Source organism: Tenrec ecaudatus, chromosome 14, assembly GCF_050624435.1.
Source record: "Tenrec ecaudatus isolate mTenEca1 chromosome 14, mTenEca1.hap1, whole genome shotgun sequence".
NCBI lineage: Eukaryota > Metazoa > Chordata > Mammalia > Afrosoricida > Tenrecidae > Tenrec > Tenrec ecaudatus.
The window spans coordinates 50514436-50541077 of record NC_134543.1 but is presented as its reverse complement, the minus strand read 5'-3'; the positions used below and the strand labels follow the sequence as shown (position 1 = coordinate 50541077).

Here is a 26642-nt window from a genome sequence, read left to right as displayed (position 1 = left end):
CATGTTGGCGCTAACCTGTGGCAATTAACATTCCCACTTCCACTTACACAGACCTGTCCTTGGCCATAAATGTGACTGGTTCTCTTTCTTTCTTCTTTTTTTTTTTTTTGCATGATTATCACTCTGGTTTGGTTTTCTTGTAATGTATTCTTGCAGTACTGTTAATCTTTTCTTCCCCAAAGATTCCTACCACAGGGCATCAGATTACTGCTTGTGGCAGCGCAAAACCAAAGAAGAGGAATTCCGGGGCCTAATGGCACTTCACCAGTGAGCCTTGCTAAAGCATATGGATGGAATGTTTTATACAAGTAGGGTTAAGAGAAATCTTCTCCTTGAACATTGAAACCCTCCACAGTAGTTCTTTAGATGCTGTGAAGTTCCTGAGGTTAAACCTGCAGTGTGCATGATAAGCAGGCGGAACCCTAAGGGAAAGAGTGGAAGCACTCCCCCATCGCCCTCAAGCTGTTGCTGCATTTGAATCTGGTGCATTTAGTAAATGCAGCTACTTTTTAAATGTAGGATTCAGCAGGTCCTGCTCTTTCCTCCGCAGTTTTGACAGATAGCCCATCCATCTTCTGCAGCAAAACTTAAAATTCTGTGTTGTGAATCTTCAAATCGGCGTTTCTCAGCAAAGGTTCTACTGATACTTCTGAAGTTGAGGAGAAGGGAGTAGGTCTATAAAATCATTTTAAAGTGCATCATTCATTCTATATATTGATAAAATAGTCCCGACTCGACCATAAGTGCACATTAACATAACTTGTCCTAAGATCACCACAGTGCAAATTATTTGGGTCCTAGGGATTAGCCCAGGGAAAACAGTTGTGAGTTAATCGTTTAAAGCCATATGTAAGTGCTTGGCCTCCTCATTTTACCTTTAAAAATCCCCAAATTAGAGTGAGTCCTTTTTGTAAAGTTTAGTTGTGTTCTGAAGTGGATTGAATTATAGCATGTGGGCATCTGGAATCTTGAAAAATTAATGAGGCACAACTCTTTTTTTTCTGTGAGAAAGATAGCTTTTTAAAATTAGAAATGAAGAGACTAGCTTGGGAAGGAAAAAGATTAAAATTACAAATCATGTCTATGTAGCTGGACTAATCCTGGGCAGTAATGAGGGTCCAAAGTCTAAGCTATTTGGCTCGGCGAAAAAGCAAAGAAGGTGGTATTTGGATTATGGGACGACCTCATGCCCTTATTGAGACACAAATCAGTTTTCTAATGGGCTTAGTGGTCTAGAGTCCAGACTCTAGAACAAAATAGGTGGAAATGAGCAGTGGTAGGAATGAGTCGCGGAGGCAGTGTAACTACAAAAAGCATACAGAGAGAGAATCTGACGCACTTGTGTTGTAGGGCTTCATGCATTACATGCGTGTGAGCTAAGGACTTCGCTTCTTGTCATTTTAAAATCCGGGATTCTACAAAACAATAATTATACTTCTAATCTGACCCCCCCAAAAATGACAAGAACCTCAATGAAGCCAGTAATATTAAATTACTGGCTATTTTATTAAGTCAGTGCGCTCCGCTTACATTAGACAATCAGTCATTCACCATGCCCAGCCTCCACACCAGATGTGATGCCCATTCCTAAATCCTGCTACTACCCAGGAGCTGCCACTCAGGACTTGGAAAAACTTAGTCTTTTAGGAGAATTGTTATGGATCTCTGGGCATAGCAATAATTTGTGAAGCATAAATTATATTCTGCAGATACATTTTGGAGCACAGAGATGTAGGCATGTGTCTTTGAAAGGGCTCCTTTGTTTTGTTATCAGAGTCAAGCTTCCCTTATCAGGAGTCTGTGCTTCTGCAGATCACCAAGGCGCTTCTTAACAGTGCACAAACCCTTGTTGATCCTGCCAGGGAAACCAAGGAGCGGGAGGACCAGCCTCCCAGACTCCCGCTCATCGCAAACACTGTTTCTCCCATTCGAAGGCAGAAAATACAGTTATATCTCATTTTCTTATGAATGTACTAAATATCCCACAAGATCTTTCCCTGGATCTTATTCCAATCATTAAAAAATGAAACAAAGATGATATTCATCAAAGAAAATGAGAAAGAAATCTGATTTCTAGGCTTTGAAGAAAAAATACATAACAGAATTCAGAGCGAGGCAACTTATCCTTCCCCCCACCCCCACCCTTCCCCCAAAAAAAGTGTTGAAGGGGGGACTCATTAAAGATGTTTGGCGTTGAAAAAGGAAGTATGAGGTTAGCTGAGGTCAGAAACAGGGGCCTGCCCTCGGCAGCATGGCAACACTCCCTGCCAGAGCGAGACCCTCTGTGCTGATGTCACACTGCTCAGCTCCCGCGACAAGATTATTTTTAGCTGCCTTGTCCATGGTTCAGCAGACGTAGCCAGTACTTATGGCTTCCTTTAGGCTCACTTGAATTTATAAAAGGTCTAAAATGTCAGGTGTCTTAATTTCTTATGCACACACGCATATAACCTGAATCGTCTTCTGAAAATTTCTAAACAACATGAGCAAGATTGGATCGATGCTAAATTCGAGTGTGGACTTTTCCCCCGCAAAGGGGGAAGGCACAGTTTCATTCTTGTGGGTAATTTGCAGTGTGACTTTCAATATCATGAAGCTATCCGGAGCCAAGTAGCCCCCTCTCCACCCCAACCCCAATGATCAGATCACAAATGAAGTATAAACTTAGGCCTCCATTCTGTCACGAGACTTGGCCAATGTCTAATATAGGCGGAGCATCCGGAAGGTGCACTTAATTCTGCAATAGTGAAGTGTTACACCTGGACGTCTGAGGGAAGCCTTTCCTGCGGCACGCAGAGCGTTTGAAAGGCCTGCCTCTCGGCAGAACCGTCGGGGGGCTGTAACACAGCTCTGGGAGGCTTCTCAGAAGTGTTTCCATTCCTCTCTTCCCTATTCATAAGAAAAGGGGAGGGGCTCGAGGGGTGGGCCTTATTCATGTCCATTTCTCCTCTGTTTATCACCACTGCTGATCGGTTCTTTGGGTAAGAAAAGGGAGAGAGATAAAATGGGGAAATGGGGCAAGTAGTGAGACTCTTCATTAATTCCCCAACTGTGTGGCCTATTTTCTGACAGTCTTTTTATGCCCATGGCATCGATTGTCCTCGGCCACTTTGTATCAAGCAGAGTGCTACAGCACATCAAGGGACCACACAGCTGATTCTGGGCACACATGCCCACGAGCAGCCATGCTGCCACAGTCTCCTTCCCGTGGGATGACGAGCAGGACCACTTATGAGCCACCTCAGTGGGTTTCCTTGGGGAAGATGAGGCACTAGCCCAGCATGACTGTGCTTTGAACCCGGGCCTTCTCTGTAGACCAGAAGCTCAGTGTGAGGACCTAGGCTTGGGGCCAAGGCAGATTGGCTCTGAGGTGAATTTCTGAGTTTGCTGATAGCTGTGGGATTTGAGAGCCTTCCTTTCTCACATAGAGGGGGTTTTGGGTAGAATGTCATCAGGGAAAGGCCTCGGGACCTCAAGTTTAAATGATTTTTCTAGACTGAGACAGAGGCGTAATTCATGCCATCTCCCCCGTGACTTCAGCCAAGGGCTGGAGAAGATGAAGAAATGGGTGCATATACCCGAGAGCCTCATGAGGTTAGGTAGTCAGACATTTGAAGCCCTGGAGTGCTGACAGCTGCCCTGAGCCTGCCCCAGTGGGGCTACAGGGGGTTTGAAGGCTACCTTGGGTTGGAAAGAAGCATCCTGGCTCCATCTATTCTGATGGGATTCAGATGCTACCTCTGGGCTGTACTGTTCTCAGCATTCCAAACTGGGGACCGTCCCAGCACTCAGCTGCATGCACCTCTTTGCTGAGGTCTGTTTCGGCAGTTTCAGGCTCACCCCAATTGAGCTGCACCTGGGAGCCCTGTTTCCATGTGGGCCACTCGTGGCTGGCATCATTGGAAGTACCTCCCCAGTGTTCTGAGGGGCCGAGGTACCAGAGCCAGGGGAGGCTGAGTTGGAACCTCACAGCATGCAGGGCTGCCCTGAGCAAGTTTGCCCAATTTTAGATAAATACTAAGACAGGCATGAAATGGATTTTTCTGGATGTCTGGCTCTTCCTACTGGCTTCTCTCTTGATTTTTGCTGCCGCTTCCTTTTTTGTTTTTTTACTTTTTTCCCCTCTTTCTCTGGCCCCACCCCCACTTCTCCTTCTCTTGCTTTCTGATCCAGCTAGCCAGCAGTGCATTTCCCAAGGAGCCCTTTCCCATCGCTTCTTCCGCAGTCTGTTTAGAGGGAATGCGGGCCATCTCAGCCTTTAGGCTTAATTTAGAACCACCACCCCCTCCATAAAAAGACTTCCCCTCTGCTTATTTTTAATTTAAATAATAACTCCTGATATTTCATAGAATCTACTCAAATTAGAAATTTCTCTGGTTACAGATTCTAAACTTGTTGGCCCTGACCATCTGCCCACCCCCACCCCCATCCCATTTCCCCCATAAATTCCCAGCCCTTCTGATGGTCCCCTTCACGTACAAGGCTGCCCGTGACCATCTCCAACCACATGGAATCACAGTCCCCAGAGCCATGAGCCTCCATTACTCTCAGGCAGTGGTTCTCAATCTTCCTACTGCCTCGACCCTTTAGTACAGTTCCTCGTGTTTACCCCTCGCCCGCAGGGCCGTCTGCAGAGTGCTGACTGCAACCCCCAGAAAAACTGACACCAGCAAAGAAGGCCTAGAGTCCCAGCCTTGGGACTACCCCTACCATGGAGGGGTGGTGCCCGAGAGGAAGTTCAATGGCTTCCCTGGGGCGGGGGGAAGGTTTAAAAATGTGTTAGCCCAACAGCCATCCAAATAAACGGGCCCGTCAGGGACCGGGGCCGGGGCGCGTTATGAATAGGCTGACTTAGTGAGGGTGTCACTTTACACACCCAGAAAAACCAACCGAGGGGAGCGCTGGCTCCGAAGCAGGGTTTTGGATCCGCCCCTCCCTTGATGACCTCAATTTAATTTGACTCATTACGGGAGCCTCTGTTGCTTTTCCCTAGTTTTCTGGGAAAGAAATTAAGGCGGGGTGGTGGGGAGGCTCTGCAGATGTTGCCCACTGGGCTAAAGGGCCGGGTGTGCTGGTAAAAAACCATTTTGAGCCCATTGAGCACCCCTGCCCCACTCCTGCCTTCTGAATAGAAGCCTTGTTACCTGGAAGTGCTTGTGATTTAACCTTGGCATCAGCCTGAGGGGCCAAGGGAAAGAATCAGCCTTTCACACCTAGCTGCCCCGTGCCCCATACCCTGCGGTCCATGCTCGTGTTGGGACCCCTCACTCAGCCTGTGTCACCAGAGGGGATGGTGCCCATATCCTTTCTAGCTTAGCCCAGCACCCAAATGCTGCCCAGCCTGCCTACCCTTCAAGAGAACCCTCCCTACATGGCAGGGCCGGGCCGGGTTTCCTGCTTCCTTGTTTGTCTTGTCACTGTCCAAAGCGTGCTGCTCTTACTCTCTGCTGGTGACTGTTTGTCCAAGCTGCCAGGCCCCCCTGACTTGAGGGGCTGCTGCTGCGAGTCCAGGCTCTCAGAGTAAGGACAGAAAACACATCCCAAACCAAAGCCAAGTCCCGCCCAACAGAGGCTAAAAGCCAGGTGGGCAGGGACCTTGGCGGGAGGGACACCCCCCCCCCCCGACCCCCCTGCCGGCTCTGACCCACAGAGGGAGTCTCAAGACTGTTAGTGGTATCTCTCAGGGTTGAAAGGTGTTGGGGTTCTTCTGCATCCCAGGCTAAACCGGGGGGAATAACCTATTTCGTTTTTTTTTCCAGTTCTCTCAGGCCAGGCACACCACAGCCCTTTGAAACGATCTGTGTCCCTTACCCCACCCATGAATGTGCCACACCAGCCTCTAGGACATGGATGGATGTCTCATGAGGACTTACGAGCTAGAGGATCCCAGTGCCTCCCCTCCGATCATGCCCCCCTGTCTCCACAAAGCAGTGTAGCCTCTTCAGGAAGTGGTGGGAGTGAGCCCTTAGAAGATCAGACCACTGCTCGGGACACATTCCAAGAAGAAGGTAGTGGTATGAAAGGTGAGTGACCCCAAAGGCCAGAGGCCTCCCTTTTATCTGGCATCTGACGGGGAGAGAGAGGTAGGCAGCTCAGAAGGAAAGAGGGCCCACTCCCCCCACCCCCAGGCTTCAGCTCCGTCCCTCGCAGATCTCCAGGCTTCACCATGGCGGAAAGGACTTGGATTTCCCTTCCGGCGCCTCTTGCCAAAACCTGGGAAGAAGGAGCCAGAGCAAGACAGGGCCACACCCTCTTAATTTTTTGGAATGTACTGGCGGACAGACAATGGAATGAGTCACAGCTCCCAGGGAGAGGGCCTCTCCTTTTACACAAATGTCCTCCAGCCGCCTTGTTGGAGGAAAGACGTGGGGCTGCTCCTGCCTTCCCGCCCATGGCTGGGGGTAGGCGGGGAGTAGGGGGGAAGGTGTCAGTAATGTGGAAACACAAACCACAGCATCTTGTTTCTGTTTCTTTGGTTCATCTCTCCCCTCCTCTCTCCCTCGCTCCTCAATAACCAAATAAACCTTCCGACTCTGATCGCTGCCTCTGCTTAAGGGACAGGAAAACCCCACCCAGCCTTTCAAGCCGGGTTACAGATTTGCATACAGGAGATCACGGCCTCTGTGCCACACAAACAAATGTGCCCACTGGGCCCAGTCCATGGAGCCCCTCCTGAAGACCCTCCTCGGGAGATCAAACGGCTTCTGAATTACCCCTGCCTTCCAAGACGAGGGCCTTAGAGGGAGATGCTCATCAGAGACCCACGAATGATAATGTCACAGGGTGAGAAAATATATAACCAGATCGTGTGGGCGGGGGGCGGGAGAGGAGGGGGTGCCCAGAGGCCAAGGCTTCAGAGAGCATCCTCTCTGCTGGCCTCTGTCCTGCTGGGACTCCCCTTGACTTGAAAGCCACCAGTGCTGACAATTGGAGGCTCTGTACCAAGCCCCACCCCACCCTGCCCAGGCACAGAAAGCATGCCCCAAGTGCCAGGTGTAAGAGGCACCGGGCTGCAAAGTGGAATCTGCTAACCAGGAAAAGGAGGCCTCGCTGGAGCTGCCTCCAAGGCCCTCTCCTTGACTCTTCTGAGCTGCTAGTCTGTGCCCGGCGTGACGGTGCCCGTGCTGAGGCTCAGCACACTGCGGGGCGTCACTCCAGGGACCTGAACGGATCCGTCAGGCTCTTCAGAGGGCATCGGAAAACAGCTGGCATTTGTGGGGCTCCAGTGCCCCTGTTCTCTTTGAGGAAATGTGGCAAGATGTTGGAGCGCTAGCAAGAACCTCCTTCTAAGTTGCTGCTGCTAAATTGATGCTCGCCATGTTGATCTGCCCGAGCAAATGAGGAGCAGGTGAGGCTCCGGCATGCTCTAAGGAAGCCTGGCTGGGCATCTGTGCTGCTGGTGCGGCAGGGCACAGGAGGGGCCGAGGGCCCTTGGCCTTGTTGTGTCTTTCCGTGCGCGTGTGTGTATGTGTGTAAGAGGGACCTTGACCTCATTGTGTCTTTCCGGGCAAAGTGTGTGTGTGTAAGTTATATTTCCATGAAAGCCTACGGTGCAGTTCTTGTCAGTAAGGCTGCAGGGAGGAGGTGTTGACCTTGGTGTGGAAGGGAAAGGAGCATCCTGTGGAAAGGCCATTTTCCTATCTCCCGATGGGAACGCTGATCCTACTGTCTGGCTTCTAGGGGTTCTTTCATTCTTCCTTTTATTTCTGTTGCTTACTGTCCTTTAATGAGTCTTTCTGGGGCTTTGTGCACACCTTAGACAGCCTCCCAAAGAAGGCATGGGTGTCCTTTTAATGTGCTGGCATGCTAAGGGAGAGAATGGATAAAGAGAGCAGGTTTGGGGTTTATTACTAGTTAAGCTAAACTGTTGCTTGGTTTTGGGGTTTTTTTAAAAATCATTGTATTGGGGGCTAGTACAACTCTTATCACCATCCATCCATCCATCATGTCAAGCACATTTGTACATTTGTTGCCATCATCATTCTCAAAACATTTGCTTTCTGCTTGAACCTTTGGTATCAGCTCCTTGTTTTCCCTTCCCTCCCCCACCTTCCCTCCCTCACCCTTGATAATTTATAAATTATTTTGCCATGTCTTACACTGACATCTCCCTTCACCCACTTTTCTGTTGTCCCTCATCCAGGTAGGAGGTTATATACAGATCATTGTGATTGGTTCCCCTTTTCTCCCCCACCTTCCCCTTCCCCTCCTGGCATCACTACTCTCATTATTGATCCTGAGGCATTTATCTGTCCTGGATCCCTGTGTTTCCAGCTCTGATCTATACCCATGTACATGCTCTAGTCTAGCTGGATCTGTAAGGGGTCGTGATAGTGCGGGGCAGGCTGGGGGGTGGGGTGGCAGTAGAGAGAAGGTTTTAAAGAAGAAAGGCGAACTGTCCTGAGGCTCCAGGCATGGCTCCCTTTGGCACTTGATTTCGCCCTTGCTTTAGAATTGGTGGGAATTGTTTCCCCAATTCTCTATGACTGTGACAAGCTCCTACATCCCGGCACTTCTTGGCAGGCCCGAGGGACAGGCTGTGCGGTGAGGGAAGGAGACCGAGAACCTTTTTTCTAGATACGACCACTCTCAAAGTTTTTTTTTGTTTTTGTTTTTGTTTTTGTTTTTGTTTTTCACAAGAGAAAAGCTTGTAGTTAGTTCAGGGATCTTTGCTGGCCCTTAGGAGCGTTTTCCAGTCCAGTCTGTTGGGGCACCACGCCCTGGCCCCAAAGTCCACTTTCAGCATTCCCTGGGGACCTTGCCACTCCATTCCCTTGCTGTTCCGCTGCACTCCCCCAGTGATTTGCCTCGGTGTGGTGGGATCAGGTCAGGTGCAATTCCCACACTGTGTCTCCGGTGCTGTCCCCTGTATCGCCCTTAGTCACTGAGAGGCATCATGTCTCATAGTAGGGCCAGCCATGTTGTTCTCTCTGTGGGCTGGCTGCTCTACTCAGGAACATCATCATCACGGCCTGGTGGGCCAGGCTGTGCTCCACTCTCTCCTCCTGCCCCTTCATCTGCTCCCGTGTGCTCTGATCAAATATGTCCATCTCCCATAGCTGCAGAGTCAATGCACTCTCAAAGTTTTAAATTAGGATTAAAGGCATGAAGGGATCCCCAGCAAATTAAATGACAAAAATCTTTGAAGGAATAAACATTATATAGGACAAGAGATTCTATTTGTGGGGAAAATGCACCACATTTGAAGTTCCAATGACCGGTCAGATCTAATCTTCCATACCCCAAACAGCCACATCCAAAGAGTCAGGGGCCAAAGGTTTGTGAAACACAAGCGCCTTATCCCACAGCCCTGCCGCAAGAGGGCCACCACTAAACCTTGATTGCTCCACCATCAGAGGTGGCTCGGGCTAGGCCTCCTGGGAGGACGCTGAAGAAGTTGCTGGTCCCAAGAGCCCATCGTTTGGTTTCCAGGCTAAAGATAAGATGCTGGCTTAAAGTTCTGCATTCGCTTCCCCTCTCTAAGAAATCAAGGGAAGTACTTTCTGAAAGAGCCAGCTCTTCCTCTCAGATCTATACTCTCTCTTTCTGACCCAGACACTTTGCAGGAACACGGTAGCCCCTCAAAGGTGCCTTCATCTGATGGCCGTGTTTCTGATTTCTCCATGCCCAGTGTTTGAGAACAAGAAAGCGGTGGCAGGCCCGAGGAGGAGTTCCCAAGTTAGCCTGACCCCCTCCCTTGCACCTTGGGGACATCATTTTTACAATCGCCATCATTGAACTTCATTGGGTGTGACTTCCACTTCCTTGCCAAGTCTGTGCATACCTGGCTGAAACGCCGTATTCATCGGTTCCTTCCTTTACACTCAGGTTTGTAGCGTTGGCTACAAATGGTCCCTTAAGGATGTGCCTCTGGGGTTGCGAGTGCAGAGTGAACCCCTCTACCCTGAACTCATCCTCTTTTTATTTTCTCCTCCTCTCAGTTTGCTCCTCTTTGTGCCTTGGTGTCAGCACACCCTGCCAGGGATTGTCCCTAAATTCCCTCCCAAGCCGACCAACGCCTGCTCTCAGAGAATTAACGTCATCTGCTGGCTTGGTTTCGTTTTTCCTTTTACAGTAAATCCCCCTCCTGGTGGTGTAGATCTGCTCTGGAGGACGACGGGAGGTTCTTTGGGGTTGGGACTCATATCTCAGGCTACAAAGGAATAGGATTGGAGAGACAACTTGGAGTGAATTCAGGAGACAATCCAAATGGAACTAGAATATGCCATTGTCCTTCAACTTTCCCCATCAAGGCTTCTGGCTTACATGTTTGGACGGAATATGCTGATGTGGTTTCTAAATTCACTTGTCCTTGTTCTTTGCAAAAAACTTCACTATGACTTATCCCAGGGAAAAGAGTCTTTATTCTATCTGGGCTGGTACTCAAATATAACACCCTTTCCATGGGCAACCCCTGAGTAGACGGTGCTTCTGTGCCTCTTCTCTCATAGCCTTCAGCTGGCCAAGGGGGGTGGTGCGGGGGGCTGGACAGACATTTCCATAATTTCCTCGATGGAAGAAAAACTATATAAGTCAATTGGGGAGGAAGCACATTTGCCCTCCCATTAACATCATGTCCTCAGAAATGATGGATGGGTAAACTCCCAGTCTGAAGTCTTATTAAAATGCCAGGGCTGTTTTGAATAATGTGGCCATGTTTCTTGGAGCCAGTGAGGAGGCAAGCATGATGGATGGACAGGTTTTACCTTCGGCTTCGAGACAGTTGGCTTTTTCCAGCTCTTGCTGAGATGGGCTTGGGTCGAGCTGTTAGGGAGAAGAAGGCAAAAGATAGGATTTCTTCCTCCAAGGACTCAGTACCACCAAAGCAGCAGACAGGTGCTGGTGGCAAGTACGCTGCCTCCGTGGGAACATGCTGTCTTAGAGACCTGCCCCGGGGCAATCCAAGCAGGAAGGAGAATCTTTCTTCAGAGCTGAAGGAAACGGAGGGAAGTGCCTGCAAGAAAAGAGGCTTAGGGCATGGTTACTGTAGGCCGGTCAAGTAGACACAAAGTGAGGGCACAGCATGCCACGCAGAAGGAGCAGCCTCGTGAGGACGTGGCCGTCAGAGAGAGAGTATGGCCAAAGAGATCCTATGGCTTAAGTATTCAGAGCAGTTGGGCAAGGAGTCTAGAGAGGGAAAAGTCAGGCTCAAGGCTTTGGAAAGGACTTTGTTGTGTACTCTTCAAGTTCGAGATCTGTTGTTGAAGGAGGTTGTGCAGCAGAATGACCTGCTTCTATTTGACTAATAGGAATAAAACCTTAGGTACCAGCTAGGGGATATCTCAAAATGAGGAGAGGGCAGGCAATTCTGGGTTAGGAGGACAGTTGAGAGTTGGGGGACATATCAGTAATTGAAGAGGAAAGTAGAGCTAGACCAGGGGAAGGGCAATGAGATCAGAGGCAAAGGAATCAGTTTGTGGGGTCTTCGTGACATGGCATTGAAAGAGCTTGATCATTCGTTGAACAGAGACATTGATGGAGAGGAAAGAATGTAGGAAGATGCTCAAGTTTCGGCCTGGGACCTCTGGACAACTGCTGTGGTTATCTGTAGTAGGAGAAACAGATTGGAAAGGAGAGCCAGTTTGGGGCAGGTCGATTATGGAAACCTAGAGGACATCACAGTGGGAGTTATAGAAGCCAGGACCAAAGTATTCCACGACCAGTCTTGGGCTAGTGTCCCCCAACGTCCTGGCCGCTTCTCATCGCCTGCCTAGTTTAAGCATGGTACTGTACTACCGTACCTTCTGGGGAGGCAATTCCAGAGTTCGGTGTAGACATACTGTGCAGACACAGAGGTGGCTTCCTGAGGAGTGAAACGCTCCAGGGTGGTCCTGTTGTTGTTGCCACAGCAAGAGTGAGAAGACCCTGGGGGTCGGGGTCTGTTTCTCTTTAAAGGGATGCCAGCTATCCCTGTGTGAGTTAATACTACTAGCTGGTTGTACGGATGATGTGTACTAGCATGTTAGTATGAAAATGTAAAGGCCATCGAACTGGTAAACATGATAAAGTTAGAAAGAAATGTTAGATTCAGCATCCTTAATCAAAATGCAGTCTTAGGGTTTAAGAATGGTGGTACAAGTGATGGAAAATTTGTTTTTTCTAAGGAATCTTTCCTACATAACAGTTAAGGGTGTCCCCCACCTTTTCCATTGCTGTCAAATTGCTGGTTTGGGGTTTTGAGGTGTTTTGAAGTAAACATCTTTGAACCTGTGCTCCTTCAGAATGAGCTTAGGGGCGGGGGTGGGGGGGATACTGAGAGGCGTGATCTCTTTTAAGGAAATGGAGCCTGCCAGAAACCTGTGTAAGAAAGTTCAGGTACGGCATTTCTGAGAGTCGTAGAGGGTGGTGTGTCGCAGGAAGCGTAACTGCTCAGTAACGAGCGACTGTGTGGCTGTCATGGAGTGCTGGTCTGCATTTTCTGAGTGGTGACTTTCTAGCTACTTTCTCGGATTGATTTAAAAGTCAGGATTTGGTCAATTTGCTCTATTTTCCTTACTCTCCAAGACCTCCACGTGACCTGCAGGGATGTGTCCTGAAGAGTAGATCTCCTCAGGTAGCCCGAGAGCAACCTTCCCCTCTTCGAAAAGCAAAGTCCAGGGCTCCCCCCAGTCCTAAAGGTCGGGACCCTTCGAGCCTCCACTTCTTACCACACGTCTGTTCTCAGCGGAGTGCTTCCAGGATGGCAGGGCCTGGGGGAGCTTCTGATGTGGGTCACAGCCCCTTCTCACAGCGCAGAGGCGGTTTCGTGTAGGACAACATTGCCATGTGTCCCAGGATCATGCGTGTGCTCAGGAGAAACCACCCCCTCAAAGGCCAGAGACCCCAGCCCCTCCTCTCTTTTGCTTAAAGGCTGGAGCCTAAGTGGGTACTCATTCTTTAGTAATCGTCCTGGCCCGACAAGCTTCTGTTCTTCATTCTCTAGACCACTACTTCTCTACCTTCCTCAGGCCGCGACCCTTTCATACAGTTCCTCATGTTGGGATGACCCCCTCCCAACCATAACAGTATTTTCGTTGCTAAATCATCACTGTCATTTTGCTACTGTTATGAATCTGGCAACCCCTGTGAAAGGGTGGTTCGACTCCCAAAGGGGTCACGAACCACACTGTTCTAGAGGAATGGTCTCCTCAACTTCAAAAATGAAGAGTCGGTACCGTCTTCACTTGACTTTCCTCTTGTCTTCCTCAAAGACCCAGGGAACATTGGCACCTTGGAAGGAGGGACCTACTTCAGGTCAGCCTGGCTTTCTGTAGAGCATGGGTGTTGATCCCCCATCTACAGGGACTAAGCCGTCCTGTGTGGGGCACTGCTGCCCTTGTTTCTCTCTGCCAGCAGTTCCCCTCTCCCTGCTCCTCACATTTGCTTTCTGTGTTGAACCTTTCGGCCATCTTGGTTTCCACGTTCTGCTTGTGAAGCCAACTCATCTGTGTGGAGGGTGCTGCATACTCTGTTGACTCGACTGCTATTTCCAGCCGTTTCACAGCCAGTAGCCCAAGTTCTAATCGGACCTCAACTTCTACATGAGCCATTGTGTGAGGGTAAGGCAAATATGAGTTCTTATTCAACAAAACTCTGAAAGTACGAAGCTACAATGTCTCAACTCCTTCTCCGTGTAGGTCTACACACTCCTGAAGGCAGTGTTTCTAGCTCTCCAGCCCTTCCCCCAAAGAATTCTGTGTCCTTCTGCTTCCATCAGAGCAAAAGAGCTCTCAAAATAGCACTCGACTCATGATCCTTCATGTTATTTGAGTTTGCAGAACAGAAGAGAAGTCAGAATGGGGAAAGGCCAGGGCAGTAGGGTAGGTAGGGTAAGGTTTCCTGAGAAAATTCCCGCCCTTGGTAGCCTCAAAGAAGGAGCAAGTGCATTGTGATGGGAAAAGAAGATTTCTCAGCACAACTTTCCTGGACTTTGCTTCACCAAGGTAGTTTTCCCTGTTCTTAAGACTCCTGCATAATATGGCCCCCTTGGTCCTTCAAGAAAATTTCTCAGGACGACCCTTAGGAAGCCCCAAAACAGTTGCCATAACTTGCTGAGCTGGCCTCTCAGCCTTGAATTTGACAGGCCCGGCAGATCCCCACAGAGCCACAGTTTTGATTGGACCCTTCCAAAAAGGCACCCTAACGAGCCTGAGCCTAGCGCATTGCTGAGATAACTTGTTGTCAGCTACCGACTGTTCTCGGGGCATGTCTAAATACATTTTGTTTGGGATTAAACATGTGTATGAACTGGAACTCGGTGGCCATACTTTTGACTTTTCCCCGTACACATCACAAACCTCTCTGTTGCTGATGTACCCGCACTCACATGGAAGTGGGAATCAGCATGAAGGCAATGATGGCCATTGGTAAACCAATAGGCTAATATAGCGCATACATCAGATGGGTCGAACATGATCAGAAATGACCCTCTTAAGAGAAGTCATGGTGTGCCACAACAAACAAGCTCTAGAAGGAGGCTCACAGGGGATGGAGAAACTGCCTTTTGTATAGGGAGCACCATCCTGCACTTAGAAATCTTGGTGCTTTCTCCCAGGAGCCGCCTCCTCCTTGACCGCCTCTTCTCCGTTTCCTTCATTGGCTTCTCTTTCTAAAAGCGTGACTTTCCCCAGGGCTCCACCTTGGCGCTCTGCTAATTCTCACTCTTGCTTCTTTCTTGAGTTACCCAAATCCATAGCTAAAACAATTGCTACTGCTGTGGAAGTGTGTCTCTCTAGCCCAGACCCTTCTCCGGAGATCTTGACCCAGGGGGAATGCCACTCAACTGCTCTAAAATAGTCTACCATCTCCTCTCCCAACCTGTTCCTTGCTCCCCTGTTGTAAACCTCACCAAACCCCAAATAGAGGAGTGACCCCCGGCTCCCTTCTTCACTCTCATCCCCTGCTCAGGAGTCATCAGGTTGTGTCAACATCCATCCTTTTCTTCTCTACTGCCACTGCCCGTCCTAGCCAATGTCCACATCAAAGTCTTCTAGAATCCACCTCCTGACTCAGTTCTCACCATCCTCCAGTCCAGCCTTGATATCGACAGCCACTCTCTTTCTAGCACACCAAAATGACTCTGCCTCTCTGCTTTTCAGAATTCAACAGTTTCTCGTCATTCATGATTTATAAGTATGAAGTATCTCAAGTCGTCTGATCCCTAGCCTACTTTCCCATCTTGTTTCCAGCCACTCGCTACCATCCACCCAAGTGGGTGCTTGACCCGGAACGCTGTCAACTCTGCGCTTTGTCTCTCTGCCGTTCCCAGATCCTGAGAGGAGGTCCTCAAGATGCTCGGCCCAGCAGACTCGTGGATTGCTCCTTTGATGCTATCCCGCATTCCCCAAGGCCCACTCAAGGCATACAGTAAAACATAACAGCGATCACAGTTTTGGATGGGAGTGAGCTATTCTCTCTGTAGTAAAAATTCTGTGCTGGAAAGGATGTGCTTTTATAAAATCTGGCCCATAGTCCGTATTCAGTCATGTTCTGTGTGATCATCAGAATGCCCACACTTGGCAAGGAAATTGGCTTTGGAACACAAAAAGCATCTTTTTCATTCTCACACTGTGAACGCCTTTGAGTCTGGGTCTCTCCGTTGGCGTGTTCATCGTGAGAAGCTCAGGTGGCGGGAAAGAGCCCAGCAGGCATATGTGCTTCCAATCATGGGTTAACTTTTCCAGGGAAGAGTCTTGCTTTTCCCATGTCACTCAGTCATAGCTACAACTTTGCAAAATGGGCTGGGGGTGAGGGGGAGGAATATCTGAGATTTTGTTACCTGATTCTCCGCATTTTGCCCAACCATGTGGCAAGTGGACCATGGGAAAGACCTGAGAGTTTTCCGTTAGGGTTGTCCCTGGCCAACATCTCCCAGAACCCAGCATCCAAGTCACTGGAACTCCTGGGTTAGGAGGAGTGAATTGGTCAGCGCTCTCAGCTCTCTGGTTTGTTTTTCTTTTAATGGAGTTTTGTTTTAATTCCTGGCAAGGGAAGGTGCCTCACAGGCAACCAGGAGGTGAAAGGTTAGTAGGTTGTGTTCTTTAGAACTGGGATTTCCTCCTCTTTGTTCATCAATTAACATTACAGGAAGGAAAGCTCTGTATGCCCATGGAACTGAGCTAGGACCCTAGATGCTCGCTCTAAAGGCAAAGTCAACATCTGCCTCCCCAAGAAGCATGTGGCCACAAGGAACTTACATTCTCTGGGAACACATCCAGAAATAAATTCAGGAAGGCCAGAGCCATCGGGTTCTCAGTTGTGTAGGATCTTTTCTTGGGAACAACTGATCCCAGTGACCTGCATTTTTACTAAATGGATGAGACAGGCTCTTCCTTACCTCTAGCCAGGGGAATTCTAGTTTCCAAAATAGTTACATAGAAAGGAACTAGCATTGATTGAATTGAGACTTGCTAAAGCCGAGATTTCTTCACCCTACTCTTTCTGACTCATAAAACACTGCATTTTGAACTGATTCATAGGAACACAGTTTAGTCACTAGGGGTCCTGATTTTTGTCATCATCAGTGGGTCGAGGGCACCTGGTGAAAATCTGACCCACGAAGTTGTTGCAAACACTCCTGTAACGAATTACGCTCAGTTCTGTCATCGGGCTATTGATTCAGATGTGGCTTTTCAAATAAGTAAGTAACAAATAGGAACCTTGATGGCCAAGAAGGAATGTGTGGCTGGGCTGAAAGGCAGAGCTGTTGTCAAGTTCATTGCTGCTCGCATGGTAAAGTCTGGGATAGCTGCTCCAGGGCGGCACAGGAGGGAAGGCAGCAGATTCCGGAGCTGGTATTTGTGTTCCCACCAGAGTTCGAGTGGAGGAGGACGTAAAGAATTGGTACTGTGGTCTTGTTGTGGTTTACGATGGTCCCGGAGGGGCTCTTTGCTTGTCAGAGTAGGGTGACGGCTGACAAACACAGGGCCAAGTGATATCTTTCCTGAGGTGATTTCATTTCTCCCCAAAGTTTCCTCCTTTGCCCTTCGTGTTACTGCCGATCAAGAAACAAGTTCACCGTGTCCACACTCTCCTCCTCCACCTTTGGATTTCAGGAAGTCATCCTAGGCCCACATGTCCTAGGCTAGGGTTTCCCAGGAGATAAGGCAAGAGTGGGCCATACCTCTTTAATCAATTGAATGCTCTCCTTGAAACATTGGGAAATTGGAAAATTCACAATATTTTAGAGTGTTTGTGGGCTTGTCAATACCTGAGAATAAAGCACTCGGTAGTGGACAGTATCGTGCAATCAGCATGGTTTATAATGGATAATGTCTCATGAATAATGCCTCGTGAATACCACTGAGCCAGTGCTTCAGCTCTTTACAGCACTGCACAGTCCCTGTGTATTCATGCCCTGCCACTAATGGGTTGTCTGGCTTTCACTTCAGAAGCGGCTGAGAGTCTAAGGAAAAGTTGGGAATCAGGAGACCTGGGCTTTAGTCCCATGTCATCACACACTTGCTTTGTGACTTAGACTTACTGACTTTGTTTTTCTACATAGAAAATGGGCCATGGGTGAGAGATGATTCTAGAGACCTCTCAAAGACCCCTTCAGCTGGAAAGTTTTTGATGTAAAAGAATATGGGCCTGTCCTATGTTTTGGTTGTACTCAATGAGGTTATAATTCTCCTGTAAAGGTTTAATAAAGTTATCGTTTGATCGTTCTAACTCAAGAATCCCAAACCTGGTTCTTAGTGCATACGTGGTTTGGAATTCCCATGGTCCTATGAGCTAGCTGATCCTTGAACTTTCGGCCTCAGTAATCTTTGAATCTTTGTGGTTGGCATGCAAGGAAAAGGTCAAAGATGGATTTTATAGCTGGAGAGGTGGTTAGCTGACACACTCCATTGGTGCTGAGCATGCCAGAAATCATTGACCCTCCACCCCCACCCCCATTGGGGCACTACTTTTTTGCCTGGTTTTCCTATTATTGTAAAAATGGGAGAAACTATATGCGATGATCTATGTTGAACCTAGAAATAAATTACCTTGAAGATATAGACTCATCATGTGTCATTTTACGATCCTAAGTCAATGCTTCCAAATCAGCAATGAAGTGATCTAGCTAGAGAAGATATATATATAATATATCTAGCTAGAGAATATATATATGATTTTCCTTTGGTCAAGGATATCCTTTTGGTAGCATTCTTTCCCAAACAGTTTTGTTAGAGGCCAATCCATACCTCCTACCATTCCATAGTTCAGCCTCCTCTGATAATTTCACAGAAGTTAGGAGCAGCCCTCTACCCAGAATGGTGTCCGTTCACAAACTGGAGCATCGTTTTAGATGATTCCTATGTTCCCCGAAGTCCCGGGAGCCCAGGGTAACCACCCCGAGTCTAAAGTAGACGAAGGAGCCCCATAGGGGAACTAGACTTCTAAATGCAGAAAGTGATGCCAACATGCAATCAGTAGTAACACCGAGGTTTGTTTTCTTCTCCCCGCCCCCCCCCCATCATTGCCCTCTTTTCCTTTCTGTGTTTCCACATCTTTTGTCACCTCCTCTTGTTCCTTCTCAATTTCTCTCGCCATCTCTTGCGCATCTTGCACCACAGATGTTCCAGCCTGGTTGAAGAGCCTCCGCCTGCACAAGTACGCTGCGCTTTTCTCCCAGATGACCTACGAGGAGATGATGGCCCTCACTGAATGCCAGCTGGAGGCTCAGGTATGCATCAGGTGCCCGCCCTGGAGTGGGGGCCCCAAGATATACATGAAGGTAAAGGCCTTCCCAACCTTATTTGGGCCCTACTTTGTAGCTTGCCCTGTTCTAGGAACTGCCAAGTGCCAGCCAGCGTTACGTGGTGAGTACAGCTGGGTTCTAGCCATCAGGGTCCCGAAGGAAAGGGAAGGTAAATGAAAATACGACAAAGTGCTGTAAAAAAAGAACTATAAACAAGGTGCGCTGTGTAAGTTCAAGGGTACTGGCAGGAATCACTGGCGTCTCGTAGAAGAAAGAACGTTGGACCCCGGGCTCTAAAGCATCTGTATCCCTGCTTTTGCTCACGTTGCTCCCTCCTTCCCTCTGTCCAACCAGAGGAAGGACAGATTGCCTGTAGTCCACCCTGTTCAGAAGTCGGCTAACTTTTCATCAGGCTATTGAGTAGAAGAACCGGGCCAGCCTTCAGATCTGCCCCAACATCTTTTCAAAATCATATTCCAACTGGTATTAGCTGATGTTAAATTGCCCAAAGGCTTTTCTCTCTTCTAACGACCAAACATAATATGAGACAATCATTGAGAATAGGGTTTCCCCAAGTCACGGATTTGAGTTCCTCTTCCGTTCCAAGGCATCGCTCCCCAAGTATGGATGCCAAAGGCCAGTCGGCAGGACGCCTGACACTTAGCATGTTTCCCACCATGCTGTGCTCAAGAAAACAGAGCTAGCGGACGTCTTTGTTTCCCTTGCTTAAAATGCTATTTGCATGTTTCAAATTGACTTCAGTTTCCTTTGAGCAATGATTTAAAAGAATTAATGGTCTGAATGGGCTAATAATATTTCCCTTACAGGAAGAGGAGATTGTCCCATCTGGGGCATAGTTGGTCTGGAAACATACCTCCCAGCAGACCACTGGTTTCCCGTCGCCTGCTCAGTACCCTCAGTTAACCTCTACAGGCCTGGCGGAAGACCAGGATTGAGACGCGAGACAAAGCTCAAAGTCATCAGACATTCTCAGGGCATGAAAGGCGCTGCTTTCCACTTCCAAATACTTATGCCACTGCTCTCTGGATCCTGATTGCTCCTTGAGATCCCAGGGATTGATGAGAACGGTTTCTAAAAGCATTTTTTGTGTTTGGGTCAAAGTTGAATAAAGAGCCTAAAGTCCTCAGTTGTTCGACTAGATGGGAAAACAGTAACAGCAACAAATGGTCACAAAAGGCAAAGCCAGAGACTGGCACAAACGTGTCCGAGCTCTTAAATTCACTTGAACCCAGTGCTAGAACTAAGCAGAAATTTGCCCCCGGGCCTTCATGTTAGACACATGTCACTTGAGTCTTAACTTTTCTAAGTAGCTGAGATGTCACTTGTGTGCCCGTCCTTTCCTGTTTTAGGAGAACGTCTAAGAGATAGTTGTCAAAGTTGATATTAGCGACCTGATTTCAGGAAGGGCTTGCTATATGGAGATCAGTGGTGTCCTTAATCCAAACTGGTATCATTCTCAGGATCACTGAGATAGAAAGCTACAGCCTTAACTATGGACCCCAATAATTGATCTGAAGTAACGACTAGACTACGGGCCTGTGTTATTTTCTGCTCTAGTTCGCCTTGTGGAGACCAAAGAGAGGTTGTGAGCTGATCCGTGTTGACCCTGTGTTGTATGACACTGAGTGAGGGCCTCCCTGGGCTTCCCTGCTTCTCAGGGGCGGTGGTATGTGGGAAAGATTGGAGAAAGCCGTGAATGTCTGCATGGGGTTGCAATTTTCAGGGAACTCAAGAAAGAGAAGCGAGAAGAAGAAGAGTGTATATATGCCTTCAAATGTCTCTTTCAAGGCTAAGGAGCAATGTCCTGGCCCATAGGATAATTGACTTTTCGTTATCACTCTGTTTCTTCCTGAAGGTCACAGCCAAAAGAGACAGGCAAATAGTGTAAGCCAAAAGGGGCTTAGACGGTTTCATATGAAGAGGCTTATAACAATGGGTCCAAAGAGAGATGAAGGGATATTTACTGTGTGAGCCTGTGGAGCAAGGAAGACAGGGACACGTGCAATCACTTCTAAGAGCCTCTACGTTGATTCTTTACAACATGAGTCCAATGCTTTTGTTTGATTACAGAATGTTACCAAAGGTGCAAGACACAAAATCGTCATCAGTATTCAGAAGCTCAAAGAAAGGCAGAGCCTCCTGAAGTCTCTGGAAAGGGTAAGTTGTTGCCCAGCCGGGGAAACGTTTCCACTTCCTCAAGGGAATGTGTTCCACAGGAAAGTCTCAGTTGACAGCATCTCTGGAAGACTTTATAGAGGTGTATCATGCTATTTCCTCTCCAAGTCAGAAGAACAAAATGATTCTGAAGTGAGGCTTCCTGGGTATAAACGCTTTCCTCTAACCTGACGGTGGAAATGTACTTATTCCTTAGTGAAGTCTACCCATGACTGACCGTGATGAAGTACAGTCAAGCACATGCTTTTTTTTTTTTCAATTATTTTTTTTAACAATTTATTAGGGGCTCATACAACTCTTATCACAGTTCATACATTTACATACATCAATTGTATAAAGCACATCTGTACATTCTTTGCCCTAATCATTTTTTTCTCTTTTCTTTTTTTACATTTTATTAGGGACTCATACAACTCTTATCACAATCCATATATATACATACATCAATTGTATAAAGCACATCCATACATTCCCTGCCCCAATCATTCTCAAAGCATTTGCTCTCCACTTAAGCCCTTTGCATCAGGTCCTCTTTTTTTTTCCCTCCCTCCCCTCTCCCCCCTCCCTCATGTGCCCTTGTTAATTTATACATCGTTATTTTGTCATATATTGCCCTATCCGGAGTCTCCCTTCCCCCCCTTCTCTGCTGTCCCTCTCCCAGGGAAGAGGTCACATGCAAGCACATGCTTTTTATATATATTTACTGATGCCTTTTACCCATGTGTAGGGAGGGGTTAGCAAAAGGAGCCCTGGTGGTGCTGTGGGTTAGGCACTGGGTTGCTAACTGCAAGGTCACCGGTTCAAACCCACCAGCTACTCCATGGGAGATAGTTGAGGCTGTCTCCTCTTGTAACAGTTTTCAGAAACAGAAACCTTACATATGGTTGCAGTGAGTCAGAAGTGACTCAATGGCAGTGGGTTTGGGTTAGAGGTTAGCCAAATATTCAGCCAAAGACTGACATCTTAGGAAAGCCACGAGAGAATATGTGAGCATGCATCATTTCTCCTCTCCACACAGTAAACCTCTGGCTTTTTAGAAAAGGTGACCCCACCGGGGGGCAAACCCCAACATGTATACTCCAGATTCCAGTAAAACCAAATGCCAATCCCATTGCCTCTGGGAGACTCCAACCCAAAGCAACCCTACAGATCAGAGTAGAGCTGCCCCATGGCATTTCTAAGACTGTCCATCTTTTCCGAAGCAGGCGCCCACAGCTCTCTTCAACAGGGTAGCCCCAATCCTATGGCTAATTGCAAACACTGAGCCATTGCACGCTGTGGTTCAGTACGAAGGATCAAGAATATTTTGATGAATGAATCTCACTGGTTCTCTCAAGGATAACTCCAGAATCTCACTTAACAACAGCATGGATCCCATGTCTCTGATGATAACCTTTCTCAGAAATGCGCAACACTAGAGAAGAGTTTCTTCTGCTGTAACTCTCAGGAGATTGACGGCAGTTTGAACAGTGATTTCAAAGAGTTAGCAGAGAGCCTACGCGGGTTCTGGTCTTATGTTCGTATCTGGATGTCACCTGTTAACAATGGTTACTTTAAGGCTATATGATGTGTGACTATTCTTTGGCCTACATGATGCCATGTAAGGAAGGTTGTAAGGAGAACAAGACCTTGTTGCCTGTGCCCTGGAGTAGAGGTTCTTGTAGACTGGTGTTGGGAGACAATTGGGAGTAATGGGTGGGAAGTTTTATCTTTGCTGCCTGCTAGTCTTGAATGGTAGCCTTTTCTAGTAATCCCAGAGAACCTGCAGAAGGGGATGAAACAAGCTAGGACTATAGCATGTCTGGTGAGCACATAGACGTTTTAATGGAGAGTTGTTGTTGAACTTATTCACAAACATGGATGGTGTGGGTGTGTACCTAAACCAAAACCCATTGCCAACAATTTGATCCCACCCAAGTCATAAGGAACTCAGCCTCACAGCAATGCCCTCAAGTCCATTGTAACTCAGGGACACTATGTCATAGTGACCCACAAACCAGGGTAGGACCACCCCGTCAAGTTTCCAAGACTGCAGTCTTCATAGAAGCTGACTCCCATAGCTTTCTCCTGTAACGTGGGTGGTGGATTCAAACAATCAACCTTTTGGTTATCAACTGAGTGTTTAACTACAGCACTATCTGAGCTCTTTATCTATGTGTGTGTGTACATCTATGTATATTGATATATAGAATATGTGTTACATATCACTATACTATATACACCATTATATATGTATGGGTACATCATCAAATATACAGACTTGTATACAATACATGAAGGATCCCGAGTGGTACAGAGGGTTACACACTGGGCTTCTAATATCAAGGCCAGTAGTTCAAATTCACCAGCCACTATGGGAGAAAGATGAGGCTTTCTACTCCCGCGACTGAGCTAGTGAATGGAGGAGAGATAGGTGGAATGAAAATCTATGTTCAAACAAGTTTTTGAATGGTTTAGGGCCTATGATTGTGCAATGTTCAACTATTTATGATTGGTGTGAATAGATGATCATATTTTTAAAGTGCTGCTTATTGTAGTGTATATTTGTATAAAATACATGATTGAAGAACTAAAAAGTTAGTCTCAGAAAACCATAAGAGAAATTGTGTGTCCTGTAAGGTCCCTAGGAGTGACCTTGATGGCAGCTTGAAGGCACTGAGTTTGAGTTTTTGATGAAGGTATAAATATAGAAACATATAATAAAATGTTTGATAAACTTTTTATACTAAAATAAAATGTAATACAAATAAAGCACACTACCATATCGTATATAATATTTAATAATATTTTATGTAAATGATAGTATTTATAATACTTACAAATATTTTATTCAAGACATGTAGTTTTTTATATACATGTATATATAAACTCACTGCCATTGAGCTGATTCTGACTCATAGTGACCCTGTAGGACTCCTTTGAGTTTCTGAGACTAAGTCTTTACAGAAGCAGAGCCTCATCTTTATCCTGCAGAGTGAATGGTAGGTTTGAACTGACAATCATACTTCCCAGTGCTTAAGCCACTGCTCTACCAAGGTTCCTTAAAGTTATCTAAAGTATACATATACAACTTAAAAGGAGGATTTATTTTGGAGGAGGTGGGTGCTCCATGATGAAAAGAGCTTTCTTAATTAAAGTGAATTACAAATTGCAAGTGACCCATCCAATTCAACCTGAAGATTATGGTTGTTGTTAATTTAATGCTAATTCTTTTACCAAACAGCTTGTCTAACCGTGATTATTGCTGTTCTTAATATAAGAAACAGTTCTCTTTGGGGAGCATTCAAACAGCCAATTTTCTCCTTAGCTATTAGAAAGCACGGGAAATATTTTGCATGAGGATTAAATTGCTACACGGTATGGTGAGGGAGTCATTTCCGTTTCTGGAGTATCCATCCCGAATTCATTCAGATCCCTTGCCATCGAGAAAACGCTCCTTCCTCAGAGACCAAAAAAGATTGAGCTGCTTGTGAAATTATTCCCTGGAGCCTTGGACCGAAATCAGTGTGTGGAACCCCCCGGGCAGTCAGGTAGCCTGGTGGCCCTGATATGTCATTGACTTTTGTCTGCCGTCCTTTGATAAGTCGGTGACATTTTCTGTGTCCCAGATTTCACACCTAGAATAATATTGACTCCACCAAAAGGCTTTCTCCCTGGTTGACTGGAATGGGGATGTTAAAAAATATGCTACACATAACACAAAGCACACTGGCAGCGAATGGCAGAGGAAGGCAAGACGAGTTTATTCCATGGGGCTCTGCGCAGGGAACGTGTGGGGCCATCAGACAGCCAGGCTGCGCTTGCTGCAGACCACCTGCTCGTCCGTGTGCGCTTCTCCCGTCAGGAGCTGAAGGCCTGGGGACTGGGGTGGATCTCTCCTCGGTGTCCACTGAAGAGAATGCACCTCCCTGACACTCTTCTCTGATCATCAAAGAAGGAGCTGTTCAGAGGCCTTCACCACTGACACCACCCTCCCCTTCCCTCGGGGCGGACTCACGCCAGTCATTTGCTGGCATTCCCAGGCAGCCTCAGCTGCTGGCGCTGTAGCCAGTGCCACCATTAGGCCTTCGACACGTAGACCCACAGACTTCTGAGATGGCTGGAACCCGCCCAAAGTTGGTTCATAATCAGTAGCAGCTGCAGATAAGCTCGAAGTCCAGAGCTCCTCCGGTCAGTCCATTACTGGACCCTTTTTGAGCAGCTGCCTCAGACTAGACTTGCCTCATCCACCGAGGGCCAACCGTGAGTAAGATGTGGGTCCTGCCTGATGCAAAGGGCTTAAGTGGAGAGCAAATGCTTTGAGAATGATTGGGGCAGGGAATGTATGGATGTGCTTTATACAATTGATGTATGTATATGTATGGATTGTGATACGAGTTGTATGAGTCCCTAATAAAATGTAAAAAAAGAAAAGGGAAAAAAAAAGAAAGAAAGAAAAGAAAATGATTAGGGCAAAGAATGTACAGATGTGCTTTATACAATTGATGTATGTATATGTATGGACTGTGATAAGAGTTGTATGAGCCCCTAATAAAACGTTTAAAACAACAACAAAAAAAAGATGTGGGTCTTTACCTGGGGTCTCTTGTGACATGCACTGCAACAGAATGGATAGATACATGGGTCCAAGTCTACCATCCTCCGGTTTTCTGATCTACGGGTTGGAAAGGTGTGGGTGTGGGGGCGACTGGTCCCAATTGCTTGTGGCCCTGACATCATCATTGCAATTCTTGGTCAGAGAGGATCCTTGGAACACACTGGGTCGTCGTGCTTCAGGCTTTTAATGATGTCCTTGCTATTCTGGGCTCTCAGAAGATTAAATACTTCATTAGTAATCAAGAGCCTGGTTACCGGCATCTTTCCTGGGCCCCAGGGAACGCTTTGCGGGCAAAAGCACAGGGGGCTGGCCCTAGGGAAGATGCCCAGCATCTCGATTCCCGTCACCTTCCTAGCCAACGAGTGCCTGCTCCGTCCTTGGGCCTCTGTGAGCACTGGGCAGGGAGAGGCGCCCATCAGAGCCTAGTTGCACCACGTATTCTAGTAAGTAGCACTCTGTTCTATCCAACTGTCGTGGGCAGAACCCCACTTCGCCATGCAGTGTTGAAAGGATTTGTATTTTCCGCTAAACAGCAGCCAGAATGTTCCTTTTCAGACTTGGAACCAGACTGCTCAGAACCTTCCTTGGATTCCTCATCTTAATTTGAATAAATTCCAGCATCCGGGCGTGATATTTGTCTCCTGATTTGAACCGTGGGCCTTAACGGCCATTTTACTTGACCCCCCTGAAGACTCTTTAACAACCTACAATGTGCAGATGACACAACCCTGCATGCTGGAAACCACGAGGACTTTGTTTGGGCAAGACGGTTCGTTGTCAAGTGCCTCCCCATGACAACCGAAGACTGCAGCCTTCCGTCAGACAGATTACACCTCACCACCAAAAAACCAAATCATTCTCACAGCTGCAGACAACACGGAACTTGTCACAGATTTCGTTTTACTTGGATCCACAGTCATCGCCCAGGTAAGCAGCAGTCAAGATATGATATGACCTATTGCACTGGGTAAGTCTGCTTCACAAGATCTCTTTCAAGTGTCTTCTAAAGGACTACAGCTAATTCAAGCCATAATATTATCAGTGGTCTCATGCATAAGAAAACTGGAGAAGGAAGAAGGAAGACCAAAGAAGAATTGATGGCCTTTGAAATCGCAAGGAAGATTTGCTATCTAGTTGGTGAAGATTATTGAATCTACCATGGACTACCAGAACTAGCAGATCTGC

General features: G+C 47.4%; 1 protein-coding gene across 6 annotated transcripts in view; it reads left to right on the top strand.

Annotated features, from left to right (window-relative positions):
* SAMD4A (sterile alpha motif domain containing 4A) overlaps positions 1 to 26642 on the top strand; it is a 261976-nt gene that overhangs the window by 199947 nt on the left and 35387 nt on the right. For 4 of the 6 annotated variants that reach the window (XM_075532336.1, XM_075532337.1, XM_075532334.1 and 1 more), the window contains exons 4-6: positions 5760 to 6023; positions 18540 to 18649; positions 20756 to 20842. In XM_075532336.1, coding sequence (XP_075388451.1) covers positions 5760 to 6023; positions 18540 to 18649; positions 20756 to 20842 — 461 coding nt within the window. The remainder of the gene's footprint in view (positions 1 to 5759; positions 6024 to 18539; positions 18650 to 20755; positions 20843 to 26642) is intronic. The other 2 variants (XM_075532339.1, XM_075532338.1) reach the window with 1 other exon arrangement.